The 24,482-nt window shown below is 34.9% G+C and overlaps 1 protein-coding gene across 1 annotated transcript in view; it reads left to right on the forward strand.

Moving 5' to 3' along the window:
- The window catches only part of LOC131042097 (linoleate 9S-lipoxygenase A-like), a 32,818-nt gene extending 13,060 nt beyond the window's left edge, over positions 1-19,758 (forward strand). The window contains exons 2-9 of the mRNA XM_059212383.1: positions 6,438-6,616; positions 6,876-7,116; positions 15,581-15,937; positions 16,067-16,152; positions 18,375-18,482; positions 18,580-18,884; positions 18,971-19,216; positions 19,317-19,758. Coding sequence (XP_059068366.1) covers positions 6,438-6,616; positions 6,876-7,116; positions 15,581-15,937; positions 16,067-16,152; positions 18,375-18,482; positions 18,580-18,884; positions 18,971-19,216; positions 19,317-19,758 — 1,964 coding nt within the window. The remainder of the gene's footprint in view (positions 1-6,437; positions 6,617-6,875; positions 7,117-15,580; positions 15,938-16,066; positions 16,153-18,374; positions 18,483-18,579; positions 18,885-18,970; positions 19,217-19,316) is intronic.
- The last annotated feature ends 4,724 nt before the right edge of the window (positions 19,759-24,482 follow it).

Raw genomic sequence — 24,482 nt, forward strand, 5'->3', positions numbered from 1 at the left:
CTCTCAAAATAAGCTTCAGTGTTCAAACAATAAGGAAATCCCCTATTGTGATGATAATGAGGAAGGGTATCATATGCTCCTAAAAACTCAACTAAAGCATCATCGGTAGGAAAGACATCCAAAGCATAGGCACACGAAGGATCCCCATCAATATACTCAGGGTGTCTCATTGGTAGAGACGTAGAAATAACATTAACATTAATACATGGTCTCTTAGAAGCTTTAGTGCGCTTGTAGGGATTATAACCAAGTCCAAAAGTCTCATCATAAAGATTATTCCCTAGAGGAACCTTTATCCCTTGTTTGTGAGCGCCACAACCATTTCCATTATACCCATACTTAGCTAAAATATGAAAACCATGACCATAACAATTAGCCATTTCAGAAAGAGAAGGTGGTTTTTCATAAGACAAAGAATCAAATTCTTCAGAATTAGAGGTGTGAGGAGAAGAAGTTTGAGAAGCATCCACAAAATTATTGTTCATAGGTTTAGGTAAGGTTGATTGATCTTTAGTTTCTTCCTTCTTTTCAACTTTAAGCTCTCTAGGAGGAACCCTATACTCACCTACAAAGGTGGGATTGAAATCAAGAGATCCCCAATCATCTTCTGCGAGAACCTTCTCAAGATCAAAAGCCTTTTCATGTGTAGATTCAAGTTGAGAAGAATCTTCTTTAGGAACTTCAGACTCATCCAAATAATTTTGATTATCAGAGGATGATGATTCATCCATAGGTATCTTGTTTAAAGAGTCATCACTAGAAGAGGAAGGTTTAGAAGAACTCCCTTTGGAAGTAGATGTTTGCAAACAAGCTTGAAAATTAGTATCACCTATCAAGGTATATGTCTTATTGTTATAAATAAATTTAACTTGTCTATGCAATGTAGAGGGGACAGCTTGCATACTGTGAATCCAAGGTCTCCCTAATAACAAGTTGTATGTTAGATTTCCCGACATAACATGAATAGGAGTAGGCAAAGTAACAGGTCCCACTGTGATGGGTAAGGTGATAATACCTAACGAAGACTTAGCCACATTATCAAAGCCTCGAATGGGACGAGAGTCAGGCTTAATAAGGGATGTATCCACATTCATCTTATGCAATAGATTAATGCTACACACATTAAGGCCAGAGCCATTATCTACCAGTGTTCGTCTTATAGCAGTGTCATTTATGATAACCACAATCATCAAGGGATCATATTGATGTTGAATTTCACTAGTAGGCAATTCATCTTGAGTAAACACAATTTGAGCTTTAGGATTCATCACAGAGTTAACCAAAGACACTATATTACTAGATGTATTAGGTGGAGGAACATTCAAATCTTTCAAGGCATCTTGTAACATTCCATGATGAGCGGAAGAAGTTTGGATCAAATCCCAAAGGGATATCTTAGCAGGGGTAGCTTTAAGTTGTTCTATGAGATCATATTCCTTACCAAGAACTTGTGAAATACGTGGAGCTTGCGGAAGAATTGGTTGAGGATTAGGAAGAGAAACTGGATTAATAGGAGGAGGATTAGGCTGCCTATTATTTCTAGTATTATAAGTATGGGCAACCGCATGATAACTCTCTCTAGTTAATTGCTTGGCATAACTATAAGGACTTATAGGTTTTCTTCCTTGCACAGTGATGATAGGTTTATTCGGAGTAAGAAAGGAATCATGACCATAGCCTCCTTGAATAGTAAGGAGAGGTGATTTAGGAACTTGAAAGGTAGGAGAAGGATAAGCACCTTGGACTTCAAAGAGAGGCTTATTATGCTCTTTCAGGTTTATCATGTTAATTAATTTAGAAGTTTTGTTCTTGTTTACAGATTTTGACAAAGCCACAAAGTCATCAAGAGAATCATCCAACAAAACATGATCATATCTATTAAAAGGTTTATCTTTTGATTCAAAAGGAGACATCTCTTCATAGAGGGGATCATTGAAAACAACCACGTTACTAGATTTAGTGGAAGAGTTGATAGGAATGTACCCTTTAGAGGAATCATTCGACTTATCTTTCTCATCACAACGAAATGGCATAGTAACAATGTTTATGAGTTTTTGGTAAAATGAAGGTTTGGTATCTTTAGGGTTCAAAAACTCATCTAAAGCTTCATCTAATTAATCTTGGCTATACTCATAATCAACATCATTGCATACATCATCATAAATATAAACATCTTGCAAATAAAAATCTGACATTTTAAAAAAAATTGCATAAAACTTACAATGCAAAGAAACAAAGAAACACACTCTTTCTTTTCCCTCTCTTTTTTTTTTCTTTTTCTTTTTTTTTATGAGAATGAAAATGAAACACACTAAATCTAGATCTAGATCTAACAAATTCAATGCAAGAGAAAGCAATAATAAGTTCACGTCGGGTTCACCAAAATGTGTAGGAGAAAAAGCGAGACTAGGCTAACATGCCCTAATCCTACCTTTTGAACCACATTGTGGAATATGAAAGAGCCTAGAGGTATCACACAATTGGCTACTTCTTCTTGTGGAAGAGAGAGCCATGGACTACCTATTAGGGTTTCTATTCCTTTGTTGTAATTGAAAGATAGAATGATGCAAGTTCAATTCCTAACCCCAAAGTGCAAGTATGAACTAATAACAAGATTGCAGAATTGAGATTAAACAATGGAAAGCTGTAAACACAAGGACAAGACAAGAATGCAGATGCATACCCAGAGTTAAAATCTAAGTGAAAATGTTCGGGATGGGGACGCAGGTGCCACTGTCCTGATTCTGCTCCTGAAATTGCTATTTTTGCTGTCTGACAGAGGGACTAGGGCGCCCAGTGCCACTGTCCCAGGGACTAGGGCACCCAGTGCCACTGTCCTAGGGACCAGGGCACCCAGCGCCCCTGTCCTGGTAGGACCAAGGTGCCCCACGCCCTTGTCCTGGTCTTTTGCCCTAAATTTTGGTGTGTAGCTTAGTTTCTGTCTGCTTCCGCTGGATCTGCAATTTGCGGCATCATCCGAATCCCGAAATCTGCACTTATATTTGAAAAGGTATGTTGGGTGGCTATATAGGGTTTTGCCTTAGTCAAACCCCCTCTTTGGTGATTTCCACCTCCATGAATAGCCAAGTTGTATTGTAAAAGTAGTGTGCGTGCAAACCTTGTGTGTGTGCAAGATCCTAAAATGCAAGTAAGCAAACTAGAGCAACCTAGAAAGTAAACCCTAATTGCTTGTAAATGATAATGTAAATGCTCCAAATCAAGATGCAAAGTGATCTAAAGCATGAATACAAATGAGATAATGAGGCTTATGCAAAGACATGAAAACAACATGAAATCATACCCAACCCCAAGGGAGGGGTACAAGCCAATCTTCAGTCAGTGATCCCCTATTGCTCTTCAATGTCTTCAAAGCCCTAAATGGATGATTGAAATTGATGAATGCTTGATGGGTAGATGTTGAATGTTGTTGAAGTCTTCAAAGATCTGCTCTTTCGCTACATAGAAGGTCCCTCAAACCAAAATTCGGATCCTTTCAAATGAAGAGAGAGAGCTCTTATATATGAAACCCTAGGTCTTAATTTCAACTTTTGGTTGACCTAGAGATTGAATCTCCTGCCAATTTCTTGGGGTTAAGCTTTATTTTATGATTGGATTGCGCTCCTAAAATTTCAGGAAAAATGTCGGGGACCATGTGCACTCCGGGCGCCATGGTCCCGACAATTTTTCACCAAATTTTTAGGGTCGTCGAATATGATAATTTTAGAGAGAATCCCGAAGTTACAGGTGATTTTGAGATGTTTTGACCCCCGAAATCAAGCCCCAAAGTTCAAAATAGGACCTAATTAGGGTTTTTGATTAAATGATGTATCAGAGGAATAAAATGAAAGGGGCACACTTTAATGAAAGGGCCCAACTGGAAGATGATGAAATAGGACCTTAGATCTAATTAATTTGATTAATTAGGTGCTAAAGGGAAAATGCGATGCAAACTGCAAGATGTGCCAAGGCGGGAGCTAAACCAAGTGTGAAATTATACCACTTTAGCAAGTGCGTACAATTTTCGACGCCACAAGAAGTAAATTCTCCACCATTATCTATTCGAAGAGTACCAATTTGAGATTGAGCTTGTTTTTCAATCATAACATGAAACCTTCTAAAATTTTCAAAAGTTTCTGATTTTTGCTGCAAGAAATAAATCCAAGTCATGCGACTGTAATCATCAATAAACAACATGAAATACTTAGATCCTCCCACATAATTTATTGGTAAAGGCCCGCATAAATCAGAATGAATAAGCTGCAATTTTCTTTGTGCTCTCCAAGTGGAGTGAGGAAAAGAATTTCTATGTTGCTTGGCAAGAATACATGCTTCACATTCTTCAATTGTTTTAGGCAAAACAGGTAAGCCATCAACACCATGCTTTTGCAAGATATGAATGTTATCATAACCAATATGCCCAAGTCTTGCATGCCATAAAAGAATAGGAGATAGACTACCTTCTTCAGTAAGATATGCAAAATTTTTAGAAATAGAAGTGCCATTTAGTTTTAATAATCTCCCATCCTCACATCCAGTGAATACAATTTGATTATTTGATTGTTTTCTAACAACAACTTGCCCATCTTTTAATAGAATAGAGTAGCCTTGTTGTCGAATCAATACTAGTGATAACAAATTATGTTGCAATTGAGGAATAAACAATACATCATGAAGCACAAAGTCTGGAAGATTAGGCAACTTAAATCGAACAGTTCCTTCTCCAATAGGTTTGAGACTTGATTTATCAGCTAAATAAATTGGACCACATGCACTTTCATGAAATTCCTCAAAGTAATCATGCTGAAATATCATATGTTGTGTGGCTCCAGTATCTAAGATCCAAGAATCATACCATGAGGAATTAGATGCAAAGTCAAAAATAGAAAGCACATATTGATCACCATCACTATCACAAGCAAATTGGGCTGCTCCTGGAATTTTATCATCTGAATGTTTATCATCATTATAAACTTTTATTTTATCTTTTTGCTTAAAAGTATTTTCTTTAAAACTTTCTATCTTATCCCATGACAACTTGCATTCATGTGCTTCATGACTTCCTTTTCTACCACATCTTTTACAATATAAATGTTGCCTATCATTTTGATTATCATTTTTCCTCCATTGACCTCTACCTTTGCCTCTATCATTATAACCTCCTCTTGAAGAGCTCTTATTTAGAGGTTTTTCTTGGTGAGCAAAACAAACATTTTCATTAGTATTATCTATTTTCCTTCCAAAAGCTTTTTCACGTTCAACCAACTTTTCAACCAATAAATCAAAAGTAATGGTTTTCAATTGGTTACTTGCTTGAAGGGACTCTATATAAGTAGAATGTGTAGGAAGGAGTGTCTTAATAAAAGCAGTGAGATAAATATCAACTTTTCCACCAACAACATTAACATCTTGTTTTATGGCTCTAATTTTAGAAGCCAAACTCATAACATCACCATTTTTTAATTCAAGATTGAACAATTTTAATTGTAACTGAATAAATTCTAATTCTAAATGAGAATCAAATAAATTTTTTAATTTGTCAAGGGCTTCCCAAGCAAATTTGCATCCCTGTATATGACGATATACATCTCCATTAACTGAATCTCTTATCAAAGCCAAGGCTTTTGAATTTTTATAATTCCAAATTTCTTTTTCTTTAACATCTGTTGGTTCTGTAGGTTGGGTATCTCCATCACATATTTTATACCATAAATCATTAAAAATTAATGTATTTTCAAATTTTCTATGCCATTCCAACCAAGTATCTTTTCCAGTTAATATTTCCCCAATCAATGAAACAATGGACTACATTGTAAATTGAAAATAAATGTATATAGAATTTGTAGAGTTTGCAAATTTATAGGATTGCTCAAAATCTCTTGCCAAACTTTACCAAATATAACAAGATATAAAATTCTTGTACAAATAAATAAATTGATTTCACTTGAATCAATTTTTTTTGTTTCTGTATTTTGATTCTATAGAAAGCTGCAATCTTTAAATGCTTCACATAAAAATATACTCCAAACTCCAAAGCTCTAATACCACTGTTAGCCTAGCAGAAAATAACAATCTAGAATCTCCATTAGCAGCAGATAGAAAAAAGAATGGAAAGAATGGCAATCTGAATATAATTTGTATTCCAATAAAAAAACTATACATTCAAAATAAAATAAACAAGCAGATATAAAGAGGAGGCAAAAACAGTTGTAAACTGTTATACAAAATTGCCGGAACAGAAAAACCTAATTAATAAATTAATGAAAAATTAATCTAAATAAAACTAAACCCGTGAAGAGAACTAAAACCGTGAAGAGATATTAATAGTCAGTTGTGATCAAATAGATAATGGTAACGTATGCCTTACTTTTCTTTGATACAGACACATATACACTGCAAAAATATATGTAGTAACAAATTGTGTTTTATTTATATTGCAGAAACCGACAAGGGTAAAGTTAGCCCTCATAAGGCCGCCTTAGACTGGAATTGGCTAGGCTTGGGAATAGTTGTTAAGGATACAACCCACAAAATCACTTTCGAGTGGCCCACTGACTATGGGACTCCTGGAGCTATACTAGTCACAAACAAGCATATGCGAGAATTTTTTCTCAAACATGTTTGCATCCATCTTCCTGATCAAGGAGAAGTTAATTTTCTTTGTAACCCTTGGGTTTATCCTACATGGATGGCCAAATTTTGTTCCAGTTTGAGTAGTGGACGAATCTTCTTTGCAAATAATGTATGCTACATGTTATATACTTCATGTGTTTTATAATATCCGTTTGAGTGGAAAATCCTAAAATATTTGAAGACAGATTTAGAAGCAAGCATTATCATTATTATAACAATAACGTGGAAATGTGTAATGTCTATAGATCTATCTTCCTATGAAAACACAAGTAGGGCTGGTGGGTTGGAGGGGTGAAGAGCTGGTAAAAATGAGGGGAAATGGTACTGGAAAGGGGGAGCCTTGGGATTGTATTTATGATTATGATGTTTACAATGATCTGGGTGACCTTCAGAATGGGAAGAATCTTGAGAGGACAATTCTTGGAAAATCCCTCGACTTCCCATATCCACGGAGATGTAGAACTGGCCGTAATCGCACAAGAATAAGTGAGTCGCTCTGTTTTATGATTACCCATAACCAATCTTTTCAAATACTTGTTATACACAGCTCTCTATTCTTATCGTTAAGGATTTAACATCTTACATATTTAATCTACATAAGGTTTTCATAATCCATGAGATTTCAGTTATCTATTTTCGGATTTGTTGATGCAAAAATTTATACACAATTGAATTTTTTTTTTTTTTCAGTAAAAGTGGATTATTCCACTAAACTTTTTTATTAATATTTTTTTTGTATTTTTTACACAGGATTCAAAGAGCATACCAGAGGAAAGAACCCTGGGAAGAAAACCTCCGGTCACAACTCATAAAATAAACCTATAGTATCTGGCAGATCAGTTTATACACCTCGTGCAAAACCACATACAAAATGCGGTCACAACACATTTAATATCAGTTTTACATAGAGCCCATATAATTTTCAAACATAGACTCCACAGTTTCTTTCAATGGAAGAAGACAAAATTTTCCAAAGCCCTCTGCTAAATCCCATGAGCCAAAAACCTTCTTGCCAAAAAAGAAAGTATCAAAAAACCTTTGGAAAAACCCTATTGTATCAAATACCATGAGCTCAAACACTCCTCTAGACAATGAACATGAATACTGGAAATGAAAGGGGAAAGCGGGAATAATTATCATCATAAAATTTTACATCAACATTACTCAAGAAAATCACATAACTATTGCTGCAAACCTTCCCATACCTTAGAAGGAATTTCCTCAAAACCCACCTCTCACTAATTAGCATTGCTATCAATGGCTAAATTTTCCAAATAATCTGCAATCTTATTAACTTCTCTATAACAATGGGATAACAAGAAAGATTCAAACAATTCTAATTTTTGTAAAATTAGATCAAGTATATACTACAAATTCCAAGAATTTGATTTCTTTTTCATAATACATTGAATAATCACTATAGAATCACCTTCAATTATTAAGTCCTTAATTCCCAAAGAGATTGCCATATCCAATCCAAAAGACAAAGCATGAAATTCCGCATAATTGTTAGTTTTAAAACCAATAGCATGACACTTAGCTCGAATAAAATTTGCATTGTGATCATAAATTACCATGCCTATCCTAGCCGGCCCAGGGTTACCACGAGAGGCCCCATCAAAATTCATTTTAAAGTGCCCCAGTGGAGGAGGTTTCCATCTAGTAGAGCATCTCTTACCTATTGCATCATTCTTTTTAAAAATTGAACCATGAGAGGGTAAAACCGACAACATCTTCCAAGCTCTAGTAACTCTACTATCCCAGTGCGAAAAAGAAGTAAGATTGTCCAAATTTTTATAAATAAATGACAAAGCAACCTCAAAGATTGAAGACTCAATTTTTAATAGAACCTCAGACACAGGAGAACTTGTTTTTTTAAATATCCTATTGTTTCACTCTAGCCAAATATTCCAAATCACAATAGATGAAGATATGATCCAAAGGCATGCATAAAAAGATGAGGCAAACATAAAGGGCCAAGATCTAAAATGGGAAATGAGATCCTTACCAATAACAAAGGATATATTTAACTTCTCAAACAACCACTGCCAACATTCATAAGCATAATCACAATGTAGGAACAAGTGTGAAGAAGATTCTAAATTTTTGTTACAAAGGACACAAGGGAAAACAACAATAATATCAAGCCTATTAAGTCTCATACCTGTAAGGACTCTATCCTGAACTGCCAACCAAGCAAAAGCTCCAGCTTTAGAAAGACAAGCCGAATGCCAAAACAACTTATAAGGCCAGGATGATAAATCTTTAGCAGCCATAAGAGAGTTGTTACCATCTTTAACAGTGTACTTACCAAAAATATTCTTTGTCCAAATAAGTTCATCCTCAAAATCAGAAAGAAATACAATTCTATCCCCCAAAATCTTCTCAAAATCTAATTTCATACTTTGATCAACATCTAAGAAATCAATCGACTTCCATCTAGCTAGCTTAAGAGGTCCACTAGTCACAATTTCAAAATAATCTCCTACAAAAATACCCCAAAGGGAGGAAAGAATAGTGATCAGAGGAGACCAATCCCTAATATTCACCAAAGGTGTGTATCCATTCCATACTTCACCCCAAAATCTGACCTTTCTACCATTATGAACAATCCATGAGAGATGAGGCAAAATAATTGATCTACATTTACAAAGGAAATTCCAAATGGCAGAACCCGAAGGCAAATTTGAGACATTAAAAATGTACTCTCTCGGTCCATTATTTAAATATTTGGCAAACATAATCTGTGCCCATAAGGAGCTAGGCTTGTCATATAAATTCCAAACCAACTTAGCACCTAAGGCTAAATTCTGATTCTGTAGACTCCGAATTCCTGTTCCACCAAGTTCTTTAGGCAAACATACTTTATCCCACACAACTAAAGGGAATTTTTTCTTGCCATCTTTATTATTGTTCCAAAGAAATTCTCTAAGGGTATCCTGTAAACTAACAATAACTACTTTTGGAGACTTCAAAATAGACATGAGATATATGGGAACACCATTCAAAATAGACTTGATGAGAACAATTTTACCTGCCAAAGTTAACCATCTATGGTTCCATGAGAGAATTCTTTAGAAATGACCGAAATAATCTTATCCCAAAAACCAATCTTATCCTGTTTAACAAAGAAAGGAATGCCAAGGTAAGTACATGGAAGATTTCCAGTCTCAAATCCTCAAAAGGATTGCAACCTATGTTGAACCAGTTGTGATGTATTAAGGAAGAAAATCTTTGATTTATCACCATTCACTTTCTGACCAGAAAATGATACATAATTTTGTATTATTCCTTTAATCACTTTTACCTCAACTAACGAAGCATGTCCAAATAATAGAGTATCATCTGCAAAGAGACAATGAGAAATATTTTGGGGAATATTATGAATCCTTATACCTTTCCAAAGCCCCCCCACTTTAGCAGCCCTAATAGCCCAACTAAAGGTTTCAGCTAGGAGAATAAACAAAAAGGGAGAAAGGGGATCTCCTTGTCTCAAACCCTTGGTGGAAGAGAAAAAACCACAAGGAGAACCATTAATTAAAACTAAGAATCTTGCATAAGAAATACATGCACGAATCCATTTGACCTAGGCTTTGGAAAAACCTAGCTTCTCAAGAACAACACATAAAGCCCCCCACTCTACTCTATCATAAGCCTTCATCATGTCTAGTTTAAGTATCATGGCCAGTGTTCTTTGGGTAGAAATAGAATGAAGCACCTCATGTGCTACAATTGCACCCTCTGTCGTCTCCCTTCCAGGAACAAAACCACCTTGCTCCAATGAAATGATCCTAATTAGAATTTTTGCCAACCTAAGGGAAATTGCCTTCGTAAATATCTTATACAAAGTGTTACATAAAGCAATGGGGCAGAAGTCAGCAAAAGTCTTAGTATCCTCTTTTTTAGGAATAACTGCAATCATTGTAGTATTAAGTTCTTTTAAAACAGACCTATTTCTCCTAGCTTCCTTGAGAGCCAATAAAACATCATTTCCCACAAAATCCCAACATTTCTGAAAAAATAAAGGAGTAAAACCATTTGGTCCCAGAGCTTTATTCAGATTCATGGCAAAGACAATACTCTTAACCTCTTCTAAGGAAAAGGGAGACATCAACATCTTATTTTCTTCCAAAGATACTAAAGGAGGAATATTAGATATAATATCATTGCTGAGATTTTCATTTTCTGAGATTTTCATTTTCCAAAGATAATAATGACTCAGAAAACCTAACTGCTTCTGAAGCAATATCCTTTGGCTCTGTCAATAAATTCCCATTCTGACACTGAATACAAGATATCCTATTCTTACAGCTTTTAATCTTAGTTGAAGAATGAAAACAATTTGTGTTCTTATCACCATCTGAAAGCCATAACTCTCTAGATTTCTATCTCCAATAGATTTCCTCTCTAGCTAACACCTCTTCAAGCTGTAAGTTTAGTGACTTCAATTCATCAAAAACTTGTGGCACCATACCAGGTTGAAGCACATGAGTATTAAGACACTCAATCATATCTTGAATCCTTTGTTTCTCCTGAAAAATATTCTTAAAATGCGAGATATTCCATTCTCTAATATTCAATTTCAAATAACTTAACTTCTTAGAAATCTAAAACATACAGGACCCAAAACAGAAAGGAGTAGAATTCCACCATTTCATAAGTAGAGGCAAAAAGGAAGAATCCATAAACCACATTGGCTCAAATTTAAATGGAGACTTAAAAGAAGCCCTATCCTCAATAATTGATAGGGAAATTGGAAAGTGATAAGAAACCGAGACCGGTAGAATAGAGGAAAAGAATTCAAAATCTGAATCAATCCAATTCTCAGATAACAAAAACTGATCTAATCTCTCAACAATCTGAGAAAAATCCCTTCTCATGTTTGTCCATGTGAAAACCCCATTCTAAGACTTACAATAAAAAAGGCTCATATCAGAAATGAAATCCCCAAAGTCATCCATAATCTTTTTATTAGGGAAAACACCTCCTCTTTTCTCATCTAAATTAGTGATAGCATTAAAATCACCCCCAAAGATAATAAAGGAACCATGTCTTAAGGGAGAAGAAATCCTCTTTAATTCACCCCATAACTTACTCTTCCCTTGAATTCCTGATGGAGCATAAATATTAAAAAGCTAGAATTTAACCTTTGAAATCTTGCTTATAACTAAAGTCAACATCCAATTTGTCGCATATGCCACTAACTGTACCTCAATATTATAATTATTCCAAAGTAGTGCCAAACCTCCTGAAGCACCACAAGAAGGAGAAGAAAGAAAATTTCACCTTCTCCAATATGAAAAAATTGAATCAGCAGACTCCTTTGACAACTTTGTTTCTTGCAACATAAAAATATCACACTTAAATAAGTCCATCTGGGACTTAATTAAGTGTATCTTGCTAGGGGCATTTAAGCCCCTAACATTCCAAGAAATAATTCTCATTGTCCTCGAGGGGAGGCCAAAGCTCCCTTCTTCCCATTAGTCAGAGAATTTTTGCTTTCCACAAAGCAACCTTGCAAATCATGTTTCACAGCACCTGACCTTGTCACAGGAGGACTAGTCATAGATCTTTTACTCCTCTTTCTTTTTACATTTACAGGAGTTAGACATGTTTTCTTAGGCCTACCAAGAGAGACCAAACGCCTCCCTTTCCCACCAACAGGAGAAAGGGACAAAGTCTTTTGAATTCCAACATCAATTTCCATTTGAGTCTTAAGATTATTTGGAGGCCTACCTCTCCTAGGAGAAACCACTGATGGTGAAAAAACCAGAGTTGTTTGGACAATTGGTAAACTCTTGCATGACTTTGGAGAAGCTAGGGTAATTGGATTATCTTCAAAACCCAATTCTATTGCAGCCAAAACCGCAAAAGGATTAGTAGATTCCGAAATTGGAAGGGTCAAGTTTATACCCCCCAAATCATTCTCAATTGAACAAACAACTCTATCAGTAATGCCCTCATCCATCTGATGTGCATGATTGTTAAAAATATCATTTACTTGCTGAACCAGATTCTCATCTGGCATAATAGCTGGGACAACCTCTGACAGATTACTATTCCCTAAGGAAGATTCATTAGCCATATTAATTTCAACATTCAGAGGGGAATTATTAGACACCAAATTCTTAATTTCCTGAACTAAAGAAGCATCATTAGGAAGACCTATGGCAGGTACCTGTTTAATAGTTTCCATATCAATCACTACATTTTTATCTAAATTCACATTCTTTGAAGAATCAAAAACCTCTTTATGAGTGCATGAAGGCAAATTGTCATCCTTACCTTTTATGTGATTATTTGGCATCTTAGGGCAATCTATTATCAATGAATGATCTACTTCATTTATTAGGGGATTACCATCCATCACTATACCCCCGTTATTAGAAAATGTCTTCAAAAAAGATGAAAGTGAGACCGAACCCAAAGTGTGATCATTTGGTTTTCCAGAATTATGACACAATGGATTATTTTCAAGATTAATGTGACCTGTTTCTACCAATTTATGCAAAGAGACATTTCCACATCCTTCAACCGAAGGTCCCACCGACAAACTATCTTTATTAAGGGATTTAGGGACAGAGCCAACAACCTGCTGGTTTTTCTTAAAATTCATAAGTAAGGGAGCATCCAATAGTAAAGGAGACTTAAGAAGCTCTGTATCTAATTTCTCAACTGACTGGCGCCAAATACCATCATGAGACTCGATATTACAATTATGGGGGCAAACATTGTTAGGGTTAATAAGAACACAAATTTTTACTAGAACTTCCCCCTCCACAAAGTCCATTTTAGATGTTAAAAAAGTTCCAATAGTATTTCCAATTTTCTCAAGAACATCCGGATGCATAAATTCAAAAGGAATTTTTGGTAAACCAAACTAGAAAGGAATAAGTTTCGAACTAGACCAAACAGGAAAAAAAAAAGGTTTCCATGCTGCAACTGAAATTAAATGTTTTCCAAACCAATGATGCGTAGTTCTTAATACCTCATCTCTGAAAGAAGGAGAATCAAAGACAATAATAAAAGCATTCGCAAACAATAATTGAAAATAATGCATATCCCCCCATCTTTTCTACAATTTATGATAAAGCTTTACCTAACTAATTTGATCACCCCAAATTTCCCTAGAAATAGTATTTGAATGCAAGCAATTCACTTTCTGATCGACATAGGAACCCAGAATATCAATACAAGGGATAGGAGCCCAAACCTATGATGAAGAAACCCTCGGTAGAATAGGATCGGTAGGTATCTTACTAACCTTTTCCGGACTAGCTTCCTTGAGATTCACATTTACCTTATTTCCCACCTACTATGAAGAAACAGAAACCCTAGCCGTAGTCTCCTTATTTGCCAAGCCAACGACCTTAGCAAACGTTCGCTGATTTCCCAGATCCAAAGACCATTTCTCCAAAAAACCCTTCAATTACTTCTCAGAATTCCCTTGATTCTCACCATTATTAAAACGCCCTCGAGTGAATCTCCTTCCATTGTTATTCTGCCTCCATGCCACACTGCGTCTGTTCCAAAAGAAGCCTTGAAATTATTTTGAAACTGGCCAAAAAACCTTGTTATTTCCGCTCCGGTTTACCTGTATCGCCATGTCCTTCCATCTGCCATTCGTGTAGACCCACTGTGGAACATGAGGCGGGTCTTCCCAACCCACATCCGCCCATGAACCCAAATGCCTTCTATCGGCCATGACTGTATTCATTTACTGAAATTTGTAACCCTAAAAATTTGTTATTGTTGCAGCAAACCCTAACTGTCAAATATTCACTCCATTGAACTCCTTGGAATAGCCTGGTAGACGGTTCTATTCATTGTCCAGTGGCCGAGCTTAAACTGTATAGCAGCAAAGACTTTCAATTTCACCAATTCTTGTGACGCATTACAAGGTGATGACGCTCAGATCTATTGAAATTCTGTTCCGATCTGTTATTATCCGCCTCCAATTTCAATTCATTACTGGTTAAGACAGTCGATATATATAACCGTTTACAGGATGGGTGTGTACAGAAATGGTGTAAACCTTCTTGTCTCGCAGATGTGGAATTGATGTGTCTTCTTTGTTTGCTGCGACTCTTTTGCTAGTTGCTTGATACACAGTGAATTCAGCACTAGTCAATCAACATATATTGCACCACTTACAAGCAAAGAAAACCGTAGACCATCTTCAAAAATTGCTATCTTAACGCTGGTCTGCAACCAAACCTCCGTGATCAACACCATCAAGCTGTGTGGGTACCGTATTGGAGCATCCCAGACTCAAGAGATGAAACGAAATTGTGGCAGGAGCAGTCGCGGATAGATTAGAGGTGTCGCCGGAAGAAGCCCTAATTACGGCAAAATTTCGCAGTTTTCTATTATACCCGAATAAAATTACTCTGTTAATCCGATGGACATAGTGAAAATGTTCAAGCAACAACGATAATCTATTCCATGTAATCGGCTTTGTTAATCTTGTTGTATATCGCTATTCTCCTACTTGAGCCTGATCTAATTATCTATTACCGCATTCAGTATTCTGTATTTTCTCTCCAAGATTTCCGAAAGCAATGATTGAATATTCGTCTCCTCCTCCAAATGCACCTCGCTTACAAATTCTGGGGGGATAATCTTCCACCGAATGAATGGCATACGATTTTATATCTATTGACCGTTCGCCTTTCTTCACTCCGCAATAAAAGACATTTATTTTCTACAGGAAAAATATCAAGAGATATCATCGCATTCACATACCATCATCTTACTACACAATCGAAAAAATTTATACACAATCGAATTTGAAAACACACAATCGAATCGAAAAACAGCTGAATGAAATCTTACACTTTTATTAACATAGATTATAGTTATACTGATCTCCCTTGGCTTCCTTGAATTGAAGTGAAAGGTTTAAACTGCTTTACACTTGAGCAGACTTATAAATTTCCGTCTCTTGCAGATCAAGCTTATGAGAGTCGAAAGCCGGAATGCAAATTGGCAGCACTTATATCGTCAGGCTTCTATATCCCGTCAGACGAGAAGTTCCCTCAAGCCAGTCTTTCTGACTTTCGAGCCCATTTCTTCAAAGCTTTCTCTAAGAAATTCATTTCTGATCTTGTCACAAATCTAAATGTACTTAAGAAACACTTCTGCAATTTGAAGGAGGTTAAAAGTCTCTACAGTAAGGGACTTTTCTTGCCAGCTGAAATTACAATTAGTTTGGCCAAAGCGGTCGTTCCCTTTCAGATGATAAAAGGGATTTTGGATACAAACGACCAGGCTGTGCTAAAATTTCCAGAACCCAATATAATAAGCAGTAGGTAAGGTTCAATTTTAGTTTCATACTTAATATTAAGCCGTAACACTGGATTACAAGTTGGGTCACAAAAATAAGATTGGAGATAGATTCTCCCAGATGGTGTTATGAATATAATGTGTGATTCAGGAGATGATAATGCGTGGAGGACAGACGAAGAATTTGCTCGTCAAACACTTGCAGGGATTAATCCTATGGTTATTAAACGTTTGGAGGTAAGTATGTCACAACTGATTCTATAAACTAGAATTATGTTCCAACTAAATAAATAAGTCGACTGCTAGAAAGGACAGGACTGTCGAATACACCTGTGGAAATTGGAAAGCTTTTAGTATGTATATTTTCATATTAATTAATAGATCTAAAAACAATTAAAATAGAAAGAATATATAGATAGATGTGTTCTTATGTGACATTCGTGTCTTCGATTAGACGCACTGATGAATATAGATTATATTTTCAATACTTATTTTATCATATAAAACAAAAAAGATGAGGTAGTTCAATGTTCTCTGTGTGAAGATAAAACATTACAGTATTAGGTATCTTCAATGTATTGACTATGTTTGTAGCTTGTAGATATTAGTCTGGATTTGTGCTTGTCAATAGAAAAAGGAATCGAATCTAATACATGATTTTGATGGATGCAATTCTGTCATTTATCTAATTTTATTGCTTTATCAAAAGTGATTGGTTTATAAGTTCTTGGATGTTTGTCATCAATGTATGATTGACATTACACTTTTGCAACTTGATTGGTATTCTACTTGGTCTTTTTGATCTCCTTAGAGAGGCATTGGATTGTGGAGTAGATAAGTAGCTTGAATTGGGCCCATCAATACCATCTCTTTCTTCCACATATTTCTAGTGAAATATCATTACTGTCTTTCTATTTTGTCAAATCAAAATGGTGAACATTTGAAAGGTGGCACTCTTTCTCAAAAATGACATTTCAAAAGATGTGAATTTTGTTTCCCTTGGGATCATCTAATTGATAGGCTTGAATAGAGTTGTCATATTCAACAAGGATGCAATTTTCTACTCTTAATATAGTATTTAATTTAATTTCTCTTTGGGAATGTGTTCAGAGATAAGTTCTATGTTTTTAGTCAAGCTCTAATTGACCAAATAAACTATTGAAAGAATTGCTTTTTCCTCTAATTTATATCTGATAATACAAGCCTTGAGCATTAATTTATCTTTTCCTTTTGGTCTCGTACTCATTCTTGTATATACTCTATTTTACCAATGAGTGTATTGAATAGAGAGTTGCCTCTTGATCCATTGTTGTTTGCAAACGTCTGACCAATTTAATTGAGGTTTACTACCCCTTGTTGTCCTATTCGAACTCAGTCTTTAATTTATTTTGCACCATGACCCAATCTCAACATGGTCTATGAACTTTTTGAAAATAAAAATATTTCAGACCCTGTTGTCCTATTCAAACTCGAACTTTAATTTATTTTGCACCATGACACGATCTCAACATGGTCTATGAACTTTTTGAAAATAAAAACATTTCAGAGATGTTCTTTACAAAGTAATTTCATACATTCTGGGTGATATCATTAATGCATATCATGAAGTGCAAATATTTCCCTATGGAAGTTATCTTAATTAGTCCACAAAGATCAAAATAAAATATCTCAAAGATTGTAGTAATTTTGTCCCAAGCTTATTTTTGGCATGGTTGCATTTTGTGTATTTTCAATCAATGTTTCATTGATAGAAAAATTATCAAACATAGTGCTTTGCTTGATTTGTTGTACACGAGCATCTATGAGATGTCCAAGTGTTGCAGTACAACAAACAATTAAATAAGGTTTGACAAGAGAAAATAACTTTACATTTGATTATATTATTCACAATAATTATCAACTTCTGTCGACTTAATTGAAATGACACCCAATATGTTATTTGGTATTCTTTATTTAAAAGTTTAATTGGTCGTCTTACATAGTTGGCTTCTCATGTGGAATGTGGTTTGTAAATGTTCGAGGGGTTGAGTTTTCTTGGTTAAAATGTTGTGTTTTCATTGGAAAGTCCCAAGTTCAAATCTCCATATTGACATCTAAAGTGGAATTCTAAATTTTAACTTTTGGTCTTTCATAGTTGGCTTCTAATGTGGATATGAATTCTAAATAAAGTGGATTTCTAAGTAGTAACTCTTGACCTTTCATAAGTAATTTCTAGTGTGCTTGTTTGTAAAGAACCAATATTGTTCTTAAAAGAGAGGTCACAAGTTCAAATCCCACAAGAGGGTAAGGTATGTATGTTGGCATCGTAGACTATAAAAGCTCCTTTCCCTTTCTTTTATATTGATGCCAGAAACACTAATTGATTTAGCTGTACAATTGATCTCCTCTAAAGAAAATGCTTGTTCATTAATGATTTACATATAATTTTATTGACTTGAGGGATGGTTTGTCCGTGACAGCGCTTCCCGCCATATGGTAATTTGAACCCACAAATCTACGGTCCACAGAAGAGTTCAATCTCAGAGGAACACTTGCTTCCTTACTTGGATAAAATGTCAGTGGAAAAGGTACATTTCTAGTAAATTTTAGATTGCTATTGCTTTGAATCGTAGGTTTTAACACTCTATCCATGTTGTTCATCAAGGATATGTCGGCTCATGGCAGGCCATTCAAGATAAAAGACTGTTTATATTGGACTACTATGATGCGTACATGCCCTACGTGGAACGCATTAACAGCCTTGAGACAAGCAAAGTCCATGCCAGCCGCACCGTCTTCTTTCTTGGGGGTGATGGAACCCTAAGGCCTATTGCCATCGAGCTGTGTTTGCCTCCCACATCTGTGGAACAGGGTGACAACCGCGTCTTTACTCCCAACTATGCTGAAGAAGATAAAGGATGGTTGTGGGAGTTGGCCAAAGCTCATGTGCGATCCAACGATTCTGGTTATCACCAGTTAGTCAATCATTGGTAAGTAATTATATAATAGAATTGCATTGTAATTATATCTTTCATGCAAAAATATTGTGGGATTCACTGACGCTGTAAAATTTCAGGCTCAGAACACATGTCGTGGTAGAGCCGTTTATTATTTCTACTCACAGAAATCTGAGCAAACTGCACCCCCTTCACAAGTTACTTGCCCCTCACTTTCACAACACCATGGACATCAATCTTGCAGCTCGTGAAAGCTTGATAAATGCGGAAGGCATTATCGAGAAATGTTTCAGTCCGGGCAAATTTGCAATGGAAATCTCTTCCAAAGCATACATCGATTGGAAATTCAATGAGCAAGGTCTACCGTCTGATCTTAAAAAAAGCTAACTCATGAATGTGAATGTTTTAGTCACTCGACATTGTAATTAGAGATATTGATGCCTTGCTTTTGGTGTGCAACTGCAGGGGTATGGCTATAGAAAATAGAGCAGGTGGGCTAGAACTTGTGGTTAAAGATTATCCATATGCTGTTGACGGGCTTGAAATATGGGATGCCTTAAAATCTTGGGTGTCGGAATACTTATCAGTTTATTACAGCAATGATGAGAGTGTAGAGAGTGATGAAGAAGTGAGAGCATGGTGGGAAGAGATCAGAGAGGTTGGGCATGGAGACAAGAAGCGTGAAGAGACAGGATGGTACAAAATGAAGAGCCTGAAAGATCTCAAGGAAGCAATCACCACCCTCATCTGGGTTACCTCTGCTCACCACGCTGCAGTGAACTTCAGCCAGTATGACTACGCTGGATTCATGCCCTATCTCCCCAGTACTACCCGGAAGCTCGTTCCACTCAAAGGATCTGATCAGTATTCCAAACTCCTCAAGGACCCAGAAACATTTTTTCTCTAGACTCTTACAGACCCTACCACAGCCACAACTACCATGGCTGTGCTGGAAATTCTGTCCAGGCATTCCACCGATGAGGTTTACTTAGGCCAGGGTTCAGCCAAAGAATGGGTTGATGACAATAGGGTTTGAGAAGCTTTTAAAATTTTTTACCAGAACCTGCTGGACATCGAGACAAAGATTACTGCTAGAAATGAAGACCCAAACCTGAAAAACCGATGTGGTGCCGCAAAGCTTCCCTACACACTGCTGTTTCCAAACACTTCAGATGTAACTAAAGCTGGTGGTCTCACCTTTAAGGGAATTCCTAACAGCATTAGTATATGACAGTGCTGAAAAGTTTATAATATTTGTGGTTTTTGAGTGAGTGATGAATGATCACAATTTACTGTTTTGTGTGACTATGGAAAGTTTTATGACATTATGTTCCATCCATTTTTCTTAAAAGAAAACTATGCACTTAAAGAATTGTTGAGTATATCCTGCAATTCTATCTCAAATGATTAGAATTTTTTTTTCCAAATCTTACATATGGAGTAGTAGTTGGTTTCAGTTGATCAATTTGTATTGTGGTGTTTAGGCAAGCATGAATAATATTTTATATATAGTTTTGTCTTAATGAGCTTGTTTTTTAAGCAATTAGGGATACATTATAACTAGATTTGTAATATCAAAGAAGTTTGCTTCATTTTGTTTCTATTTATAATGCACAAGATTTTTTTGTTTTGAATAATATGATTGCATTGACAACCACATTCGATATGAAAGCACTCTCAAAGATTGACATTGTTGCAATTTTAAAGTGTTACAATATCATTTTTTTAAATGTGTAGCAATTATTTTTCTTGGTAACATTTTTGTTAGTAAAATATTTGTAAGTGAATCCTTTTTTTCAAATTTTTTGAGAGAAATATCATTTTTGACCAAGCATGCAACATTCATGTGTGAAATGAGGTGGGATATAACACATAGTTGCAAGCCTTTAATCACTATCTATATATAGATATGAGATCATGTACATTTGGATATATCAAAAGGCCCCACAAGTTTAGGTTTTTTCTACTAAAGATGTACTGATTGTTTAAAATTTGTGTTGCACTAGTTATCCTAAGAAAGTTACTTTGTAACTCAAGAGATAAAAATATTGTGGCTACAGTATGGTGAAATCTAACATAGTTAGAGCTTTTAAAGATTGGGCTCAAGAGTAGTTGCAAACAATATTAGTATATTTGTGAGCTTGAAAATTAGACATGCCTAGCATAGAAAAATACCCCACCTTTAACCACAGTGCTGATAAATTTAGATATATGTGAGATTTAAAGACATTACCAATGATAGTCTTTTAAGGAAAAAAAAATGTAGCAAACAATAGGAATGGAAAATTTTGGAGAAAATAGCTTACACATTTTGAAGTATGTGACTACATCAAGAATACAAAGTCTATAGGGCATGATTATAAAATCTCTTATACAATTTTCATCATTTTAACTCTTATATACCATAATGATCTTGTCATTGAGCTAATCATTTTGATATATAACTTCAATAAGCCCTTTAGTTGCACCCAAGTGACCTAAAAGTAGTTAATAATAACTTTTCTTCGCCTTAGATAAAATTGATATATAAGTAAAAATCATCAAGGAGATACTTTCGGTCATAGACAAGTTAGACATGTTGGACAAGATAGAAGAAAATTAATCCTAAATAATTGGGCTTTGCAAAGAAAAAAACAATGTAATGTATATTACCCTTCCACAATTGCAGCCACAAGACAACATAGTGCTAAGGAAAACAAAAGTGTACACAACTCAACTAGACAAGGTTTTCTTTTGACATAACATGCCTTTGAAGGATGACACATTTCAGGAAGTGTATAACATCCATCCAAGCTTGATTTTCTAATATTTTCTAGAGATGAATAATAATAGCTAAATATATCAAGTAGAATAATGATCTTATCCTACATTAAAAATCATGTGGCAAAAGAGCTCTATATAGTTTGATTCTTGATCTAGAATATTAAGTCATAAAAAGCACCAATAATTTTAGAAGGCTTCAAAAGCACCAAATTAGGGAAGAATCCACTAGTTTTATTTGTCTCTAATTCTCATAAAGACTTCATAGTTTTAAAAAATGTCAACTAGTTGAGAACACCATAAACCTTTTTTTAAAAAAGTTTTTTGATAAGTTCCTTAAAGGAGAAATTCAAGGTTGGAGATTCTTTTAACCCAAGGATGTGTGATTATGGGAATTCTACAATATTCAATGTGTATTGTTTTTTGTCTTCAATTGGGTGTTCATTTTTCTAGTGTCTTTTTAGGTCATTTCACACATATTCCTATCCTCCTTTGTAATAACAATTTGATAATACAACCTTATCAAACTAATGTAAGACCATGCAACAAATCTTACTATAATTCATTATGTATTACATCAGTTTGGATTATGACAATGAACAGGATATCTACAACAATAAATAAATAATATATTTAGGATTAAATATATTTGGACCAATTCAGAGGTGATGTCAGTAGAACAAAATATCATAGTGTAGGGAAGACAATACAAAGTTCATCAATCAAAGCATGCAAATATTTTTCATAACTTGTTGCATCAAGCCTAAGACATCATAAGGGAGAATGAGACTGGAGAAACTCTCAAATGAGACCTTAGTGTATTTCATTAACTCTTGAAGCTTCACCATTAAATATAATCTGATGTACACATTTCATATAAGAAATAGAGTATTGGGACATCTTGTAGCCATTGTGTCTCTTTTCTAAATCTTAGAACTAATATATAGACATATTTAATAGTTATTATGAGAGTAAAACTTTTGTAGTAGTGGTTAATAATTGATTCATAAGTAGAGTTGATAGATGATCACGGTGCACAAAGTTGAGTCCCACTTTGGGGGAAGTGCGTGCATTGGAAAGCATGCCGCTAGGAACGGGACCCCGTTATTTAATAAACAAGGGCTCATTATGCTTCGAGGACTCGAGGCAAAAATTAAAAAAATAGGCCCCCATTGTTAACAGGCCCCAAACCATAACGGGGCCCCATTTAGAAACATAACAAGGCCTTGTTATTTAAGTAAATAAAATAATGGGGCCCCGTTTACAAAATGGGGACCCTTTTATTTAAATGGAAAACATGGCCCCGTTTCTTAAATTTTGAAAATAGAACCTGCCATGTGCATCGAGTTTTGGTTCGGGAAAGACATGGAATGCCCAACCCTTAGCCTTGGACCTACAAGTACAAGGTTGTATCAATGACATGGTGAAATACTGACTTCTAGCATATGTTTGATGCCCATTATCATGGAATTTTTCAACAAAATTAAAACCCATTTTAGATTACACAATGTAGATTCAAAATATATAACTTTTTTTAATATTTGATTATTTTTTCTATTTTTTAATTAATTTGTACTAAATTTGGTCTATTAACTTGAAATATTAGTTTATCTTGTTTATTTAATAAATTTTTTGTTTTAATGTTTTTTGAAAAAAAATTATATGTCATAAATCTACACAATTCTTTTCAATTTAAAAAAAAAATTAAAAATGATAAGTTTAGGTCAAATTATGTGGGTCGTACATGACGAGTTTTTAAAACAACAATTAGGGCCAATAAAAAATTAATAAAAAATAAAATATTCAAAAAAATATGCTCATCATTATTTAGTGTGTTACAAATCATTTCCCAAGAAGGTTTGGAAAGAAACTTTTATTTGTGTCAAAAATTTTGGGTCGTACACGTGCATGGTATGGTCATGAAGTGCAAGCATTTTTAAAAAGTGTTTTTTAGAAATCCCTTCTGAAAGTCAATTTATATTATCTGGGTATTAAAATAAATTACATATTTGGAAACTAGACTCTGAGTTCTATATTTTGTATTATTGACTTTTTTCAAGATTCAATCTCTAAGTGCTTCAAATTTTCAACTCAAATGTGGTAAAATATGAAAATCAGGGAAAACACTTCCACTTTTTGGCCAAAAAGTGGACTCAACCTCTTGCACTAACTAGAAGCCAAGAGTTTGTAGGAGAATAGTTATTTGTGAATTTGGCATGCACGCTTTAAATAAACCTATGGTAGACAATGAATCAATCTATACTATGTATCTAATTTAAGTAATATGCATTTGATAATCATTATATTGTTTGAATCAATGGAAATTTCTTTTATGTGCTATGGTATTTCTATTGTGCTAACTCTCTGCTACATGGTTAGATAGTCCTATCTCTAGACCCTCCATCTATGACTACAATAAGTGGTATTCGAGAAAGTTTTGATTCCTTAGGGAGTAAATACATTACAAAAGATTCTAGGGTGAATTTATCATCAACTTGAGGAACCCTACAAATCTTTTCTAATAAAGAATTGATTGTGAGACAAATACAACCTTACAATCAAATCGTTGACCTAAGATAGTTGCACCAAATCCAAAGAAAAGATAATGCTAAGGATAATGCATGTTATGGCCAATATTTGTAGAAGGATGGAAGAAATACTAGAAATGACAAGAACCAAAGGTAGTCAAAAATTGAAGCATAACAAGACAAGAGATAAAATAAGAGTAGGAATCCAAACTGCTTTCGATGACACCTCTAGACCATAGAGAGATTTTCATTTTCTACATGTATCATGAGGATAATTTCATTGAATTTTAGGGGCTTAAATGCCCCTAACAAAAAATACCTCATTAAGAATAGTTAGATTCAT

Source organism: Cryptomeria japonica, chromosome 2, assembly GCF_030272615.1.
Source record: "Cryptomeria japonica chromosome 2, Sugi_1.0, whole genome shotgun sequence".
NCBI lineage: Eukaryota > Viridiplantae > Streptophyta > Pinopsida > Cupressales > Cupressaceae > Cryptomeria > Cryptomeria japonica.